We start from the raw sequence: 17277 nt of genomic DNA, 5'->3' as shown, positions 1-17277 counted from the left end.
GTCATTTTATTAAAAGTAGCAAAACATGAAGTAGCAAAGACTCCCCCATCTTCAGGGCTGGTTCTGTATGTTATGATGATTGGGGATGTAGCCCAAGCAACTTTCCTGATTACAGTGTCACAGACACACCAGTTTGGGCTACATCCCCACTCATCATAGCATAGAGTAGCAACCCTGAAGAAGGGGGAGTCTTTGTTGCCTCGAAATGTATTGGCTTTATCATGTTTTGCAACTTTCAATAAAATGACTACATATTCACCTTTACTTTACCTCTAATTGGATATTGGGCGCTCCTTTTACCTACTCTCACAGGCATGTGTCAGGAGGTAGGGTATGGATTACATACAAAAATAAATGCAAACTTGGAAAATGAAGCCTGAAACAATATGGTAGAGAAGCTAAATAGAATGGGGAGCACTGACAAAACTAAGAACTGTCTTCATGAATAAGAAAAATAAAAAGGCATGTAGACAGCCGCTATTAACTGCATGGAATTACTTTGGACTGGATGGTCTCTTTACAAAAAAGGCATTGGCATATTCCAATAATCTAGCAGCATACTGGTTTAAGAAATCATGACATGCATGAAAATCAGCAAAATCAACTCAGCCTGGTCCTCAGACTACAATTGCCAGAGTGATTGTGTAAGAGCCTAAGGTCATAATAATGGCGTGCCACTCACGCTGATTAAATAGAGTGCCATGCACATTCAGCCCGTAGGGTTATACGAGTTCTCTGGTAATGTGTGGCAGAAAGTTAAGTCAGAGAACCCAAATGAAATGCTTTGCACTGCGAGCTGATTTCCCCTGGGAAACACATACATCAAGTAAGAAACTGCTTGGGTTTAATGAAACCTTTTCAAGAGATTTAATAGTTCACTGATAATCAAAGATTTGATTTTAAAGATGTATATAATTACATTTGACGTTTACGCAGAACAATCTTTTTAATGCACGTTAGGCTACAAAGTACACAACTCTCTTCTTTTTCTATTTTCACTGTCTACAGCAGTGGTTGTCAACCAGGGTTCCGTGAAACCCTAAGGTTCCTCCAGAGGTTGCAAGGGGTTCCTTTAGCAATGAGCAATTTCTGCCTCTCAGATAAGTTCCCCTGACACCATTGATATTTTTAACAAAAGAGAAAACAGGCGCCTCTGAGTTAAGACTGCGATTTAATATGGCAAACAAGTAATAAAAACTTACATCACGGTAAGTATAAGCAAACAAGATGGGTCCATCCGGTGTCCATGTGGAGGCTGGGGCTTGGAGTCATCACTGTGGGTCTGTAATCATCTCCTCTCTTCCTCTTCCTGTCCAGCAGGAAGTGGGCGGTGTCACGGCAGTGAGATGGAAAGTCCGACTTTGAAAAAGGAGCGTGCACTGGTTTTCCAAAAATCCACCGTGCTGAGTTGCATTGATGTGAATGGGCAAGATTGAAAACAATGTGATATCCATTGTCATGGCGATTCTGTGTGACTGAAGTTGCATCTGAAATCACACCAGGGTGAATGGAGCCTAAATGTTAACCAGGTAAGATTCAGATTTATAAAAAAGAAAGAAAGAGGAGGCGCAAACACCTAGTGCATTACCCGTGGTCAATTTGCAAATTGTTTAATAAAAAATGCCAAATGCATACTCACAGACGTAGAGATAAAAACATGTTACAAGAATCCACCATGTGTGAACTGGGACACGTCCTTCAGTCAGGACCGCTAACGCGTTTCTGGGGTCAGGCCCCCTTCCTCAGAGCTCTGTCCCCCGAAACGCGTTAACGGTCCTGACTGAAGGACGTGTCCCAGTTCACACATGGTGGATTCTTGTAACATGTTTTTATCTCTACGTCTGTGAGTATGCATTTGGCATTTTTTATTAAACAATTTGCAAATTGACCACGGGTAATGCACTAGGTGTTTGCGCCTCCTCTTTCTTTCTTTTTTATGCACCCGTATTGGAGTTCCCTGCCTGAGAAGAGCAGCACGCCAGTCTTCCCATTCAGAGTGAACGCTGGGCTGAATTTTTGTACTTTAAGATTCAGATTTAAGGAAAAGTTGTGTAAAAGTGGTTTGAAGAAAATGATTGTCCCATGTGATGGCTGGATCCGATGTGAATAAGAGAATGTAACTGTATCCTTTCATCTCTACAAGTTTTTCCAAAACATTTATATAACATACGGGGGGATTTAGGCTCCATTCACACTTGTGCGACCTGTCATGCAACTTTGGACATCAAAAACGCAAGACAAGTCTTTCCCCATGTTTTTCAATGATAACCATTCATATGTATGTGCAACTTAAGGTTGCAGTGACTTCAAAGTAGTTCATCCACTACCAATATTAACCCTCAAAAGTTGCATTAAAGTCAATGTGATACAGGCCCCTTTCACACTTTTGTGACTTGTCCTGCGACTTGGGACTGCAAAGTCGGATGACAAGTCGTACCCCATGATTTCCAATGAGTACCGTTTGAATCTGTGCGACTTCAAGATGCAACAACTTCAAAGTAGTCCCTGCACTACTTTGGTCCGACTTTGATGTGTTTTGAGGTCTATAGACCTCAAGATTACACAGGCATTGCTTCAAGTCCAGTCAAAATCATGGCAAAATTGAGATAAAATCGCGCGACTTTTAGGTCGCACAATTGTGAAAGGGGCTGCAATGTAACAGTTGTGGACCTCAAAATGCATTTAAGTCGAACCAAAGTAGTGCAAGGACTACTTTGAAGTCGTTGCGACTTGAAGTCGCACAGATAAGAACGGTACTCATTGAAAATCATGACATACGACTTGTCATGTGACTTTTCAGTCCCAAATCACAGGACAAGTCGCACAAGTGTGAAAGGGGTCTAAATCTTCCTCATGTTTTTTTCGAGTAACGCTGTCTCAAATTTCTGTTGTATTAGTGCTCATTTTTATTTTCGTGGCCATAAAAAAAACAGATGGACAAAAGTGGACCACAAAAATCAACGACTTTTTCTTTTTACAACATCTGTAGTATATCCTACCCTATCCATATTCTGTATTCTGTCCTATCCTATCCTGCTTACCCTATATAGTAATAAAACCAGATTGTCATATTCCTTTTCTCAATAGGGGATCTGCCCCCAGTGCTGAATTTAACAGAACTAAGCATGCTCTAACAGTGAGATCCCACCCTCAGCACACACATTGGTCTTTCCCTAATGAGATCTCACCCACAACGCACACGTTGCTCTTTCCCTGGTGAGATCTCACTACAACGCACACGTTGCTCTTTCCCTGGTGAGATCTCACTACAACGCACACGTTGCCTTTGCCCAGTGAGATCTCACCCACAACGCACACGTTGGTCCTTCCTTAGTGAGATCTCACCCACAACTCACACATTGGTCTTTCCCTAGTGAGATCTCACCCACAACGCACACGTTGACCTTTCCCCAGTGAGATCTCACCCACAACGCACACATTGGTCTTTCCCTAGTGAGATCTCACCCACAACGCACACGCTGGTCTTTCCCTCGTCAGATCTTACCCACATCGCACATGTTGGTCTTTCCCTAGTGAGAGCTCACCCACAACGCACACGTTGCCTTTGCCCAGTGAGATCTCACCTACAACGCACATGTTAACTTTGCCAATTGAGATCTCACCACCAAGCACGCGTTGGTCTTTTTCAAGTGAGATCTTACCCACAATGCACACAATGCCTTTTCCCAGTGAGATCTCACCCACAATGCACACATTGGACCTTCCTTAGTGAGATCTCACCCACAACGCACACGTTGGTCTTTTCTTAGTGAGATCTCACCCACAATGCACACATTGGTCTTTCCCTAGTGAGATCTCACCCACAACGCACACGTTGGTCTTTCCCTAATGAGATCTCACCCACAACGCACACGTTGGTCTTTCCCTAATGAGATCTCACCCACAACGCACACGTTGACCTTTCCCCAGTGAGATCTCACCCACAATGCACACATTGGACCTTCCTTAGTGAGATCTCACCCACAATGCACACATTGGACCTTCCTTAGTGAGATCTCACCCACAACGCACACATTGGTCTTTCCCTAGTGAGATCTCACCCACAATGCACATGTTGGTCTTTCCCTAGTGAGATCTCACCCACAACGCACACGTTGACCTTTCCCCAGTGAGATCTCACCCATAATGCACACGTTGCTTTTTCCCTAGTGAGATCTCACCCACAACTCACACATTGGTCTTTCCCTAGTGAGATCTCACCCACAAAGCACATGTTGGTCTTTCCCTAGTGACATCTCACCCATAATGCACACGTTGCTTTTTCCCTAGTGAGATCTCACCCACAACTCACATATTGGTCTTTCCCCAGTGAGATCTCACCCATAATGCACACATTGGTCTTTCCCCAGTGAGATCTCACCCACAATGCACACATTGGTCTCTCCCTAGTGAGATCTCACCCACAACGCACACGTTAGTCTTTCCCTAGTGAGATCTTACTCACAACGCACACGTTGGTCTTTTCCCAGTGGGATCTCACCACAATACACACATTGGTGTTTCCCCATTAAGATCCCACCCCAGCACAAATGTTGGTCTTCCCCCCGCCCTTGGAACACATGCACCTTGCTTCCTAGTATCCAAGCCAGCAGGAAAATGATCCCCTCAAATTTACAGAACTACCCATCAGTTTTTGCACCATCAGTACATGTAACACTCAATGTCCAGAAAATAAGTGTTAACCCTTCAGTAACCAGTCTCTGGTGTATGTGCATTAGCCTCTCAGTGATAAGCCCCCAAAAAAAGTGCAGTACCCCTCATTGACCAGTCTCCAATCTATCAGTTTTTATTGTAGCCCTTACCCCCAAGGAAGCCACTGGTTTGAGCCCCTTTTCTTGTGCCCATGACTCTGCAAAAAGCACTCTGCAAAGAATACATGCACTGGCACACTGGTTTGGTGTGGAATATTTAATAAAGGTAGCTGTATATACACCCAAAAGCTTGAGGTGCATATACACCAGTAAGGAAGGACACAGCAACTGGTTAAAGTGATTGTAAAGTCTCTTTTTTTTTTTAATAACAAACGTTATACTTACCTGCCATGTGCAGCTGGTTGTGCACAGGGCAGCCGGGATCCTCTTCTTCTTGACTCCCTCTTTGCTGCTCCTGACCCCTCCCTCCTGTCGAGTACCCCCGCAGCAAGTAGCTTGCTTTGGGGGCACCCAAGGTGAGCTGCAGCTCTGTGTGTCCATTCAGACACAGAGCTGCAGTTTCAGCTCCGCCCCCTCTCTCTCCTGATTGGCTAACTTACTTTAATTGACAGCCGCGGGATCCAATGGCACCTCGGCTGTGTCTCTTCTGCCAATCAGGAGGGAGAGTCCCGGACGGCCGAGGGACTTATTGACCTCTCTGGATAGAGATGGGACTCAGATAAGTATTAGGGGGTGCTGGGGAGGCTGCTACACCCAGAAGGCTTTTATCCTAATGCATAGAATGCATTAAGATAAAAAACCTTCTGCCTTTACAACTCATTTAAGTAATAGCAAGAAGTATATTGCAACAGGGTAAACAAAGAGAAAATATACTGTAATGAATAAATAGTATGAGATATATACTGAAATGGTTAAACAGCAAGAGGAATATACTGCAATGATCAAACAAAAGGAGTAATATGCTGCTGAAACATGTTATAAATCACAACTCCCCTTGTGAACCCATACAGTATATCACAATAACAGATTAGCAGTCAGTAGTATGTTACTTTATTTCTTCTGCTGGCCAGCTCATTGGGGCCCAAGTGTCATGGTGAAGTACGTAAGGTAACGTCCCCTTAAGAACTGATGCAGGCACTGCTACTGTGTTTCTTGCAGATAGCTCTCTCCCTCTTTTTTATCAAGGTGCAGTTCAGGGTTAATCAGCGGCCTCTCACCACTCTGTATGAGCAGGTGATCTTCTTCTGCTCACTGGCAAAGTGTACATTGGTCAGTGTCCTCAGTGTCAGGCTCCTTAATTAGGCAGCAGGCTCAACCAGCATCCAAAACATCCTCTTATGTTCCAGAATGGCTGCCATTGTGTCTCTATTTCACTCAAGTGCAGTGGTCCACTGGTGTAACAGCACCTTCTCCTGTGGCCATGCCTGTATATTGTCATTGATCAAACACAAAACTCCTCTTCCTGTCAAAGCTGCAGATCGGACTACGTGATTTTTAAGAGGTAAACAATGGTGGTCCCCATATTTCTCACAGTATATGTTTTCTTTAAAGTCTATGTAAAGCCAAAACTTTTTAAAACTAGTTTTAGATCAAGCAGGGAAAGTGAGAACCCTGTTATTTTTTCATTGATGCAAGGGTTAAATGCTCAATAACTTTAGGGAGTAGAAGAAGAGACAGTATTATCTACCACTTTCCAAAAGCCTAACTGTAAATGTACGTTATGTTTTTGCCTGTAAATACCGGGTTATGGCAGCAGCTAGCCCCGGTATCTTTTTTTTTGTTAGGTGGTCAGGTTTTTGATAAAAGTGATACTGGCGAGAAAGGTGCCCTCCTCTCCCACTTATTCCCAGTTGTTTCTGGGTTTACTGGAGCCATCAGTAAACCTGTAGCTTTACAAAAGTAGAAGATGGCCACACACCACAAGGAGGTGAATGCTTTTCAAGTTTCTTTATTGTCACTATGTGAGAAAAATATCACACAGAGACTGTTGAAGTGTTTCAGGTGAGCAGTTCCTGCTTGTTCACAGCACTTGGCTGGGCAGGAAGTCAAGTAAGGGCAAGAGAGCCCTCATTTGGCTCTATGCCCCTGGAGGACCAGAGTGGCCTTTGACGTCACTTCTGGTTCTCAGTCATCAATATTTTTTTTATCTTCCTAAAGTCAAAAAAACATTTTTTTTCTTTTGCTTTTAGCCACTTCTGGACCGGAAGATTTTCCCTCTTAATGACCAGGCCAAATTTTGCGGTTTGGCACTGCATTACTTTACTGGACAATTGCAGGGTCGTAAGATGCTGTATCCAAATAAAATATATGTCCTTTTCCCCCCCACAAATAGAGCTTTCTTTTGTGGTATTTGATCACCTCTGCAATTTTTATTTTTTGCGCTATAATCAAAAAAAGAGTGACAATTTTGAAAAAAAAATTGTATTTTTCACTTTCTGCTATATAACATTCACAAAAAAATGTAAACATCAAATTTTTTTAACATTTTAGGCCAATTTGTTTTCTGCTACATATTTTTGGTAAAAAAAAATTGCAATAAGCGTATTTTGATTGGTTTGCCCAAAAGTTATCGCGTCTGCTAACTACGGGAATGATTTATGTCATTTTTATTGTTTTTCTTTTTTTTTTTACTAGTAATGGTGGCGATCTGTGATTTTTAGCAGGACTGCGACATTGCGGCAGGTAGATCGGACCCCTAACTGACATTTTTGACACTTTTGGGGGGACCAGTGACATTACTACAGAGTAATAAGTGCTTAAAATATGCACTGTTACTGTAATAATGACACTGGCAGGGAAAGGGTTAACACAGTGGGTGATCAAGAGGTTAAATGTGAGCCTAGGGGAGTGATTCTAACTGTATGGGGGCGTGGCTTGTGAAATGATCACAGAGACCTGTGATCCTATATAGAAGGATCACAGGAGCTCTGTGATCCTTTCAGGGAGAAGAACGGTCAGCTGTGTTTACAACAGCTGATTGTACTTCTCTGTCAGCAGGGAGCGATCGCGGGTGTCAGGCGGCAATCAGGGCCACCGGCCCCATGCATTAGAGTCCCCTAGCTGCAGGCGTGCAACTGACATAGCCCTACGTCGGTTTGCGCAGGAGGGCCAGCCTGCCGCAGTATAAATGCGGTGGGCGGTCCGGAACCGGTTAAAGGTAAATGAGAGATCTTAGGTCTTTTTGAGGACCTGTCAAGCTTATTTCTATTACAAGGAATGTTTACATTACTGGTAATAGAAATAGAAGTGATAAAAAAAAAATAAAGGGACAGTGTAAAAATAATAAATTAAAAGTAAAATCAAATTTAAAAAAAATGAAAGCGCCCTATCCTTTGTAAACGATGTTCAAACCACACATGTCAGGTATTACGTTTTGCACTAAATTTTTTTAGTGCACCCATCAACTTTTCTTTGTATTAGTTCACGCAACCACAGAAATGTTTCTTGTTATGTTCCCATATTGATTTATGGGATACATTAGAACAGGTTGAGCGCACTTTTTTTATTTTCATTCATTTCTTCACTCTATTGTTCTTAGAATTCAGGTGCAGCCACCCCCTCCCCCTCCCCCTTGCATTTAGTTAAAGAGGTTTTAAACCTCCGAAATTTTTTTTTGAAAAAAAAAAAAAACCCTGAAAGACAAACACATAATGAGCTAGTATGAATCGCATACTAGCTCATTGTGAAATACTTACCTAAGAATGAAGCCCCGAGGCACCGACCGCTCACCTCTCTCGTGGGTGACATGTTCTGTCACCCTTCTTCCGGGTTTGCGGCATCCGGCCATCTGATTGGCTGGACCCATGATTACGTCACTCCCGCGCATGCGCGCGGGAGCCGACGGTCACGGCACGGGGCTCTGAAGGAACAGCACCAGCGGCCGTTCCTTCAGAGCGCATGCGCCAGTGATGTCGCTGGCTGCATTTAAGGTAAATATCTCCTAAACGGTACATGTTTAGGAGATATTTACAGTACCTATAGGTAAGCCTTATCATAGGCTTACCTATAGGTACAACTTGCAGAGGAGGGTTTACTTCCTCTTTAAGCGCACCCATATACATTTACACATGTCAGGTATCGCCATGATCATTAGAGTGAGAGCAATAATTCCAGACCTTGTCTTTAACTCTAAACAGGTAACCTGAACATTTTTTTAAAGCATCGCCTATTGAGATTTTTAAGTACCGTAGTTTGCCGCCATTCCACAAACGTGCGCAATTTTAAAGCATGATATGTTAGGTATCTATTTACTTGGTGTAACAACATCTTTCACATTGTACAAAAAACTTGGGCTGACTTCTTTTTTTTTTTTTAATTCATTAGCGTGTATTTTTTCCCTAAAAATTGCGTTTAAAAAGACTGCTGCGCAAATACAACGTGACATAAGATATTGTAACGACTGCCATTTTATTCTCTAGGGTCTAAGTAATTTTCTAGCACAAAAAAAATTATTTTTACTTGTAAACAACAAATGTCATAAAAAGGCCTGGTCTTAAAGTGGTCTTAAAGTGGTTGATCGACCTCTTCTCTCCTTTGCTTCTTATGCCCCCTACACACGTTCCGATAATCGTATGACAAAACTCGCTTTCGACCTGATCGCACGATAATCTGATCGTTAGTACACAGCTTTCGACAGCCGATCACGACAGTTCATCCAACAAAATCCAAAGGGACAAACAGGAAAACTTCTGTTGTACGATAGCCTCGCGAACGACAATCGTTTCATTAGTACACTATGCGTCCGCTAAAAATCTATCGACAAAGACCGCGCATGATCAGAAACACTAAAATAGCACGGAAAAAGCCTGGCTGCCATTGTTTTTGTTTTGCACCATCTGATACATAGCTAAGCAACCAGGAAGCTTTTCCGGAATCGTACAAAAAAATCATACCGTTTGTACGCATTGTTGAATTCGATGTTAGTATTATGCAACAAAATGCGAATGATAAGTCGTCCGATTATCTGAACGTGTGTACGGGGCATTACAGTGGGCAATCCCTTGCAATCACCAGGTACATTGCAGGATAATAGTCCTGTATTGTATGTGAAGGAGGTAAGTTTGCTGGGAGAACCTTCGATAGGAGGATACATGGGACCAGTCACACAGACTGAGGGTGCCTGTCAAAGTAAGGAATAAGGTAGGCATTACAGCTTATTCCTCTAACCTTATCCAAAAATGATCCTCCTACTGCAAGGGTATTTTTTTTCTTGTGCTTGGAGTTGGGCCTTAACCTTGAGTACAGATCATGTCCTAAATACAGCTGATCAAATTTGCCTCCTTGCAGGTCAGGACCCCCATTCAGTCCTCTTCTGACTGATGACAGCAGCACATATCAAGTTCCCCAACTCATTGCCAGCATCTGTGACAGCGTCAGAGGAGGAGGTAGGTGAATATCGAGTTCCCCTCATTCTTCTTTATACAATAACACGTGTTCTGGCTGCTTTGTCTGAGCTGTTACCATTTTGACAGAGCTTGTCACCACACAATCAGCGGCGCACATGCAGACAGAAGTGCAATATAATTATCTTTTATCATTTTAAATACTTTTAGTCTAGCAGCAAAACGCACAAAGATTCAGCCGTGCTATTGTAAGGAAATTTCGAAATTCGAGTGATGTGCTGTGTTATCGGCACCACTCATTATCGGTATCATCCCATTACTTGGAATCAAACATTTATTGTCTGCAGCAAAACTGAAATAAAGCAGGAATAGTGCCGGATTTCCATGTTGTGTAGGACAAAGCTTTCACTAAGGCTCCAATCTCAGTACACGTAGTGGGAATGAGCATTCCTGCTCGCGATTTTCAAAGCGCGATTCTCACACGATTCTACGTGTCGTGCATAGGGCTTCCCTATGCACATTTGTGCTCCTGCTCCTTTTTTGGGCAACAAGCTTCATGCAATTTTTTACCACTTAAAGCAGGGGTCTAGTTCACGGTCCATCAGACACTGTTGGGGGCCGGACTATAGTTTGAAAAAAATATGAACGAATTCCAATGCGCATATTTTTTATTGTTTTATTTATATAGTGGTGGCTGGTGCTCAAAATTTTTGGGGGGGCGCAAAAATGTAATAGGCATTGCTTTGCGGCAAAAAAACGCTGTAAAAAATTGCGTGACTTTGAGGTCACAAAAGTGTGAAAGGGGCATTTAGTAATCAAGGTATATTGTTCCCCCATCAATGCAGAGTGACCAGCGTGCCCCCTTTTCAATACAGAGAAACCACAGCATGCCCCCTTCAATGCAGAGAGACTTACCTACAGTGGTGGCTTCTCCTCAGTCCCCCTGGCGTCTCCTCGAGTCCTCCGGCCTCCTCCTCGGCCAATGGCATGAGCTCACCTTTCTCGGACCCGCTTCCTGATTGGCCAGGAGGAGGATCTGCTATTGTCACACAAATGGGCGGGCTAGGGCACAGTGCTCTGCGCCCCAGGTCCACCCTATTCTGAAGCCTATTAGAGTCTCTGGCTCTAATTAGGTGATTAGGTGATTCAGGAAAAAAAAAAAACATGAATGATACATCCCGGCCGGCGGGCCGGGTTCAGGACCCTGGCGGCCGCATGCGGCCTGCGGGCCGTAGTTTGAGGACCCCTGACTTAAAGTGTTACTAAACCCAGGAGCCTGCATTCACTATATCTGATCTCCCACAGAACACAGAACATGGAAATGCAATTATTTTAGTAAATATAAACTGCTAAATACCTTTTCTCATCAGCAGTATCTAGCAGTCTTGTAAACGCAATACAGAATGGATCGTTGCTAGTTCTGAATATTATCAAGTCCTTGATGGAACACACAGTGTCCTGTGGAATTTTGGGGCACCATAAGGAGATGAGTCCACAAGGCTTTAGGCAGCCATTGGCAGGTGGGGGAAAAAGACTGAAGCTATTTTTCCAGATATGAAATGAAAAAGAAAACAACAAGGCGTCTCTAAATGTAGACTGTAGACAATTTATTAAGCACAACAGGTAGTAAAGCACTCACATGTTCCATGGATTCATAAGCCTGAAATTGGGGGGCAAACAGTCCCTCTAAGGCATCCTGGGCAGTAAGGTTCTGGTGCCTGCAGCAGATCCAGTGGTCCGTTACCTTCTTGCTTCCTCCATGAATATGCTGGCTGGCTTCCCGTCTTGTTAAAGCTTGTGGGAAAGAGTTTTCATTCTACTCTGACTGTCCTATGAGGCTGCAGGACACCTGACCCTCTGTCTAGACAGTGCTGATTGGCCCTGTGCTGATCACATGCACTCTCCGAAGAAAAAAAAAAACTCTCTAGCAACACACACCAAACTGAGCATGTGCAGAGAGACTCAAAAGGCTTGTCTTATCTTGGCAATCTTATCAGGAGATGGATTGGGGACAGTGGAAGAAAGGGAGGATCAGAGAAGACAATATCGAACAGCCTTTTTACGCAGTGGGCAGGATTAACACCTTAGGTTCCCAATGAGTCTAACAAGCATGCTTTACTGCATATACAGACTGGTTTTACTGTTGTGGGTTTAGTAACACTTTAAGCCAGTCATAGATGGATTGAAATTCATCTAGTTCAGTAGGAACCAGCCGAATTTCGATCGATCTATGGGCAGGCTGTTTGCACTGAAGTCAATCAGGAGATGGATTGGGGACAATGAGGTGAGAATCGGAGAAGACAGGTTCAAACAGCCTTTTTACACAATGCAGAGGATTAACCCCTTAGGTTCCACAGTGAGTATAACAAGCATGCTTTACCGCATATACAGACTGATTTCACTTTGGGGGTTTAGTAACACTTTAAGGTTTGCCCTATAGCAATTTTACTGCTACAGGGCCGCACCTCTGCACCGGATCACTTATATATACATGATCCAACTCTTCAGATGGAATTACACAAAGCAGGAGCAGATCAGCGGGTACCACTGACAAGATGTTCACCAGCACCTGCCGAGAGACAGAATGGCGATCTTCCTGTGTAAACAAGGACAGGAGGGAAGGCATGGATCCTATTTCTCTGCAAAGCAGGGACAAAAAATAATGTCTTCCCCTAGTAAAAGCACCTCACACAGTGTAGTAAAACACAGGCTAGGTACACAGTTAACCCTTTGATTGCCCATAATGTTAACCCCACCCTAGCCTGTGTCATTAGTACAATGACAGTGTAAATCTTTTAGCACTGATCACTGTATTAGTGTCACTGGTCCCCAAAAAGTGTCAGTTAGTGTCAGAATATCTACTACTATATTGCAGTCCCGTTATAAGTCGCTGATTGCCACCATTACTAGTAAAAGATAAAATAAATAAATAAAAATATCCCAAGATTGTAGATCCTATAACTTTTGCGTAACCCAATCAATTTACACTTTTTGGGATTTTATTTACCAAAAATATGTAGCAGAATACATATTGGCCTAAATTTTAAAAGAAATTTTATTTTTTTATTATTTTTTTTATTGGATGTGTTTTACAGCAGAAAGTAAAAAATATAGCTTTTTTCAAAATTGTCGACCTTTTTTGTTTTAGTGTAAAAAATAAAAAATACAGAGGTAATCAAATACCACCAGAAGAAAGCTCTATTTGTGGGAAAAAAAGGACATACATTTTATTTATGGAAAAGCTTTGCACGACTGCACAATTGTCTGTTAAAATAACGCAGTGCTATATCACACAAAACGGCCTGGTGATGTGGCTAAAGTTGCGCAATTTTGTCACAGGACAATCACGGCAAAATTGCATCACTGAGAATGAATAGCATCCAAACATGCATTGTATGTTTTGCAGCAATTTGGAATCACAGGGAGAATGGCAGAGATTCCACCCACAATTTCAAATTATGAAGTGTGAATAGGGCCTAAGGGTCAGAAAGGGACACTCAAACTTACTCAATGGGGCAATACAGAGAGAAATAAGGCTGCTCAAAGGCCTTTTGATTTCAACCATATTGATGATGCAGTTGGTGTTAAAAGTGAGTTTGACACCCCTGCTCTAGTGTCGATATTTGTAAATATGTTTTGTTTGGTAGCAGGTTACAGACAGGTAATTTCTGTCCTTGCTAGTTGGGTCAGAAGCTCTGATTGGAAGATTGGTATATCTTATAAAAGGGAGTTTTCTGGAAGTAGGAATAGAATTGGACAGCATGACCTTTCATGTAGGAGCTTCTGTTGCTGTATTTAATCCAGACCAGAAGCAGAGACTATTAGGCAAGTGCATTTGTGTTCTGATAGTCTTACTGTTGCAGCTTATGTGTGCATTTGAAGTCTGGTGACAGAAGTGTCTCTATCTTATTGGTATTATCTCACATACACAGTGCCAGATAGCTAGGCCTGTGCTACTGTATGTGTATAGTGGTCATCTTGCAGTATATTATTAGGTAAACCTCTTTTTTAAAAAAAGGAGTACACAATTGAAAAAAATAAAAATAAACATACTGTACATACTTACCTAGATGGCTGCAGCATTGATCTGATAGATTCCTTTCATCACTGTAATATTACTGTTAATATTAACATTTTTGATCATAATAGATTAGGTCCTTTGAAGAAACATGTTTCCAATATTTAGCAACTTTCCAACAAACTCCTGTATTGGTTTGCCAATCCAGTTAATAGTTATAGATAATCATGTACAAAGTATATAGCAGCATCTTTTAAGGAATATAAACAGAGATGATTACTCACCACACTAAGGCCGAGCAGTTCCCGATGGACATAGTCCAATCTTTGCTTATCGAGGTTCTCCAAGTAGTGCTGCAAGCGGGTGTATGTGTAAGGGTAACAGTAGGCAAACTGGTATACATCATCCTCCCGGTCAAAACAAAACGCAAAAGACATGACGTAATTTTTGCGATGATCTGGGCAACGATAGTAGTACACATTTTTTGAGGGCAGCCTTTGCCTGCAAAGAAAAAAATGACATTAATTTTCTATTTTCTACCCACCTCCTATGTGCTAACCCCCTAAAGGGATCTGGTCAAAAAAGTCAGCATCAAATAACCATGAACTCAGCAGATAAAAATTGTCATCACAATGTTAATGCAGATGCTCTGTCTTCTTGTAGAGAGCTCCGGCAGGCCTTTAAACCCCTATAAGTAAATATGACACTCTGACAACCAAATAGTGATTTTAGTTACAATGACAACATTTTCGTCCCTGCTGTCTTCCTGTCCAGCAGGATCACTTAAGATCACATTTATAAACCAAAGTATTTGCATATTAGAGTTCCCCAGGCTTAGAGGCTTCTGATGAGAGATTATGAACAACACACACAAATCTCAGTACAAAATAACCTACGCCTGATGATCTCTGGTGGACTGGTGGAGACCAATAGTGTGCAGGTGAGATCACAATGTTCCTTGTAACAATGATAATCACAAGCTGGGGATAGACTGATATGGTTTTTCGGGGCCGATACCGATATTTTGGTCACAACTTATCGGTATCAGCCGATATGGACCAATATTTTGTACATTTAAAGTTTTGAAAAATAAAGACACTTTTGATACAAATCTGGTACTGAACATGTTAATTTTTGTTTAATGTTTAATGGCTGGCTTCTGGCACCCTGTGGTGGGTGGGTGGCTGGCACCCTGTGGTGGGGGGCTGGCTGTTTGGCACCCTGTGGTGGGTGGCTGGCTGTCTGGCACCCTGTGGTGGACGGCTGGCTTGCTGGCACCCTATGGTTGGTGGCTGGCTGGCTGGCACCCTATGGTGGGTGGCTGGCTGGCACCCTGTGGTAGCTGGCTGGCTGGCACTCTGTGGTGGGTGGCTGGCTGTCTGGCACCCTCTGGTGTGTGGCTGTCTGTCTGGCACCCTATGGTGGACGGTTGGCTGGCTGGCACCCTATGGTGAGTGGCTGGCACCCTGTGGTGGGTGGCTGGCTGTCTGGCACCCTGTGGTGGGTGGTCGGCTTGCTGGCACCCTGTGGTGGGTGGCTGGCTGTCTGGCATGCTGTGGTGGGTGGGTGGCAGGCTGTCTGGCATACTGTAGTGGTTGGCTGGCTGGCTCCCTGTGGTGGTTGGCTGGCTGGCACCCTGTGGTGAGTGGCTGGCTGGCTGGCACCCTGTGGTGCGAGGCTGTCTGGCACCCTGTGATGGGTGACTGGCTGTCTGGCACCTTGTGGTGGGTGGGTGTCTGGCACAGGGGCTGTGGGTGACTGGCTGGTACAGGGCCTGTGGGTGGCTGGCTGGCTGGTACAGTGCCTGTGGCTGGCTGGAACAGGGCCTGTGGGTGGCTGGTACAGGGCCTGTGGGTGGCTGGCTGGCTCGCTGGCTCGCTGGTACAGTGCCTGTGGGTGGCTGGCTGGCTGGTACAGGGCCTGTGGGTGTGGGTGGCTGGCTGGCACTGGGCTGCTGTGGTGGGTGTATGGCTGTTATACACTCCCGCGAGACTAGTCCTGACTCCAGATGAGTCTGTCCAAGGCAAGGGAGGCGGCCTAAGAAGGCATAATGATGTCACAAAAATATTGGTAATATCGGCCAGTTCCGGGGCCGATACCGATATATATCGAGAAAAGTTGATATTGGCCCTCCGATAATCGACTTTGCCGATAATTGGTTGATCCCTGTCACAAGCCCATAAAATATCAGTCAATCAATCCATTGATATTAGTTGTGCAGCCCCTGTGGGAAGCCCAAATTACCATCCGTGTAAAGATGGCTCAGTCCCAATAATGTAAGTGAACTAATGAAAAGAGTCCTGGTCGTCTATAAGCAATGTTTATTTTCAGGCAGGATTGCCCAAGCATAAAGGGCTGCTGATAACAATGAATCCATGAAAAACGTAATGTGTAAGGCAAAACAACCACTCAGCTGTAGAAAGTGGAGTGAAACAGACCTGAATGGATGACAGGGGGATCGATCCATCCAGGTCTGTAATTTGGGCTTTCCACAAGGGTTGCACAGCTAATATCAATAAATTGATTGACTGATATTGTATCATATATGAGCTTGTGATTATCATTGTTTCAAGGAAAGTTGTGACCTCACCTACACACTATTGTTCCCCACCAGGCCGCCAGAGGTCATCAGGCATAGGTTTTATTGCACTGAGATTTGTGTGTGTTGTTCATATTGCAAATAATCCAGTCTGCTTGGACAATTCAGCTGCACACAATCTACCCTGGATGTTTTCTACCTGTTAGACCTTACACTAGCTCTGGTTTCCCCAACTGGGGTTTGCGTTTGTGAAGAGAGAATATGTGTAGGCACTTTAGGGTGCCTTATTCAACACTTAGGGCTGAATTTAGATCTCCTGCAACCCAAAGACAACTGTCTTTTGCCATTCTTACTGCCCCAGTGGAACGGCTAGCTTAGTATTAAATTAACAAACTCAAACATCACAACCACACAAGGCATGCTGTTGTAGTTCTTTTCTGTGTTCAGATCCAGAGTAGGCCACTTCTATGTGTACATACCAAAAGTGGATCAGTTCTAGGTGTACACATGCAGGATGAGTAAGGTCTAGGTAAACAGCTCCAGAGTAAGCCAATTTTTAGGTGGACAGATCGAGGTTCAGCCATTTCTAGGTGTACAGATTTGGAATGGATCAGTTCTAGGGGCACAGATCTCAGGTGGGTGAGTTTTAGGTATACAGATCCAGAGTGTATCATTTTTTATGTAAGTACATATCCAAAGTGAGTC

General features: G+C 43.5%; 1 protein-coding gene across 4 annotated transcripts in view; it reads right to left on the bottom strand.

Moving 5' to 3' along the window:
• The window catches only part of AGBL4 (AGBL carboxypeptidase 4), a 2933082-nt gene that overhangs the window by 1415466 nt on the left and 1500339 nt on the right, over positions 1–17277 (bottom strand). For all 4 annotated transcript variants that reach the window (XM_082266214.1, XM_082266215.1, XM_082266217.1 and 1 more), the window contains exon 5: positions 14318–14534. In XM_082266214.1, coding sequence (XP_082122340.1) covers positions 14318–14534 — 217 coding nt within the window. The remainder of the gene's footprint in view (positions 1–14317; positions 14535–17277) is intronic.

The sequence above is a fragment of the Pelophylax lessonae genome, assembly GCF_965119305.1.
Source record: "Pelophylax lessonae genome assembly, chromosome: 8".
Lineage (NCBI taxonomy): Eukaryota > Metazoa > Chordata > Amphibia > Anura > Ranidae > Pelophylax > Pelophylax lessonae.
This window is presented reverse-complemented; position numbering and strand designations above follow the sequence as displayed.